General features: G+C 37.0%; 1 protein-coding gene across 1 annotated transcript; it reads left to right on the top strand.

Annotated features, from left to right (window-relative positions):
* The first annotated feature begins 677 nt into the window (after positions 1-677).
* LOC116170430 lies at positions 678-2,067 on the top strand. Its single transcript, XM_031486818.1, has 2 exons — positions 678-744; positions 799-2,067. Exon 2 carries the CDS (start codon positions 1,148-1,150, stop codon positions 1,718-1,720), a length of 573 nt encoding a protein of 190 aa, XP_031342678.1. The 5' UTR covers positions 678-744; positions 799-1,147; the 3' UTR covers positions 1,721-2,067.
* The last annotated feature ends 389 nt before the right edge of the window (positions 2,068-2,456 follow it).

Genomic DNA, 2,456 nt, shown 5'->3' with positions numbered 1-2,456 from the left:
AACTCGAACTAGTACATTCACTTTTATAACGATGAATTAAAATATCTATCTGGACTTTCTTCTACAACCACAAACACTGATTATCTTTCACCAAAAGGTCCTCCTCGCCTTTTTAATAACTTGTTACATGCCCTTTGGGCAAATGTAACAAAATTGAGATAAGCACACAGTAAGCTCAGGCAAAATAGAGGTAGGTGGGGGTGAATACCGGGGTTCTTGTTCACTATACTTCGTTCACCCAACAGAAATAGTTAAGCCCCTCCTCAACAATTACCGCCACATTTGAATACGACATTGTTATTGGTGTAATTTTTGAAGCCACAATCACACTTGTAAAGCGAATTGGCCGAATTGGGTAATCTGTCATCTGTCATCTTGCCTATTGCGTTTCTTTTTACGGTTTTTACATCTTTACTTGCGTCAATTTGCCATTAATCTCCTTTATTCACACAAAATAGTCTTTATAAAGACTCGTCGGTGTATTCTAAAGATAGTCAGGTGAGTAATTATAAAATTTTTACACGATTTTTACATGCCTGTTTTTAGGGTTATATTATTCGCGATCAAGAAAAGTTGTACGCAAACATAAATGTCGCCGGTGCTGCTTTCTCTCCACCGAAAAAACGTTCTGCCAAGCACTTTTCAGTTGAAGACCAAACTGGCATTTTAAATACACGAAGACGAAGACTTACCCCATTTGAAACGAACTACTTTATGGAAATTAATAAAAGAAATAGGTTTTCGGTCAGTAAACCTTTTTTCTTTACGTGTATGTATATTATGTACTTGTCATTATAGATTCGAAAAGAGGTCACGCAATAGTGTTCTTAGGGAAAAGGACGAAATAATTACTTGGAGGCGGCGTCGGTTCTTGCGTGAAATTAGAAAATATCGTGAAGAAGGTAGGAAGTTGTATTTCCTAGATGAAACTTGGGTGAATGCTGGGCATACTGTAAGCAAAGTATGGAAGGGCACCACAATTCTCACTCCAAGACAGGCATTTATCAACGGGCTATCAACTGGATTGAAAGATCCATCGGGCAAAGGAAATCGCCTTATTGTTCTCCATATAGGGTCCGAGGATGGCTTCGTCGAGGAAGGTTTGCAGTGTTTTGAATCGAAGAAAACAGGGGATTATCACGAAGAAATGACCAGTGAAGTTTTTGAAAAGTGGTTTATGGAAATCGTTACACATCTTGATGAACAATCTGTGATTATAATGGACAACGCTTCATATCATAGCAGGAAAAGTGAAAAAATACCAAACACCAGTACGAAAAAAGCTGATATACAAACTCGGTTAACAAGCAAATCGATACCTTACGAAGAAGATATGGTAAGAGCTGAACTTCTACAGCTTGTGAAACGGGCAGCTGTTACACCAAAATATGTAGTTGATGAAATTGCAAAGGAACACAATCGTACCGTGCTGCAATTGCCTCCATATCACTGCGAATTGAATCCAATTGAACTGATATGGGCGCAAATAAAAGGTGAAGTGGCCAGAAACAACACCACATTTAAAATGAAAGACCTTCATCCACTATTTCAACAAGCAGTGGAACATGTTACTGCTGAAAATTGGAAGAACGCAATTCGCCATGCTCAAAGTGAAGAGGAAAAAATGTGGCAAATTGACATTTTAATGGACATCGTAGTGGAGCCATTAGTAATTCATGTGGGAGATGACTCGACATCAACGGAGTCCGAATCCGAGTGAAGCGATACAGGATTTAAATTGTTATGTACCTTTGTTTATATTCAAGTGCACTTGTAATTTCAAAACTTTGTGCTGCAGTAATAATACTTTTTTGTACTTTTCTCAATATAAACAGTGTTTTTATGTTGCATATTTACATGTATTTAACAGTTTGCAGGTTTTACTATTTTTGCCACGAGTTATGTTCAGAGAGATAGCGCCATAATTAGTCTTGAGCAAGTGACATTTCAATTTGATTTTTCAAATTTTCCGCTTTTTATAATTTTGTGGTTGTAAAACTGGTTGCTGCTTACATTGGCCCAAATTTTGTAGGAGTGGCTTAACTATTTCTGTTGGGTGAACGAAGTATAGCAAAAATAAACAAAAGGGAATTGTACTAATAGTAAACCGGATAGGCGCCACTTGGTCTTTAGTAAATGTCAAAAGAGGGGAGAATACTTACCAAAAGGGGGAAACCAGGCAGAGATCCTTGTTCTGGTCTTGAAAAGCTAAAGAATAAAATACTTGATAGGAGTAGAACACACGTATATAGATCTGCAATGTCAATATTTGAATTCTGATTAATGAAGGGGGATCAACACGTATCAGATAAAATTTAATATCAAAACCAGGCTTCTGCAGAAAACAACTATAAGTGAACATCAAGAAAATGTAATAATTACAATCCGCTTGTATCGAAAACCAGTGTGTAATCAAACGTTAAATAAGGAGTCATCGAAATAAAAATTACCTTTGG

The sequence above is a fragment of the Photinus pyralis genome, unplaced genomic scaffold (assembly GCF_008802855.1).
Source record: "Photinus pyralis isolate 1611_PpyrPB1 unplaced genomic scaffold, Ppyr1.3 Ppyr1.4_LG5, whole genome shotgun sequence".
NCBI lineage: Eukaryota > Metazoa > Arthropoda > Insecta > Coleoptera > Lampyridae > Photinus > Photinus pyralis.
The sequence above is the reverse complement of the archived record's forward strand: the minus strand, read 5'-3'. Positions and strand labels throughout refer to the sequence as shown.

What these genes read in the sequence shown, in the direction of transcription:
- LOC116170430 (XM_031486818.1), top strand. Translation starts at nt 1,148, where the DNA reads ATGACCAGTGAAGTTTTTGAAAAGTGGTTTATGGAAATCGTTACACAT.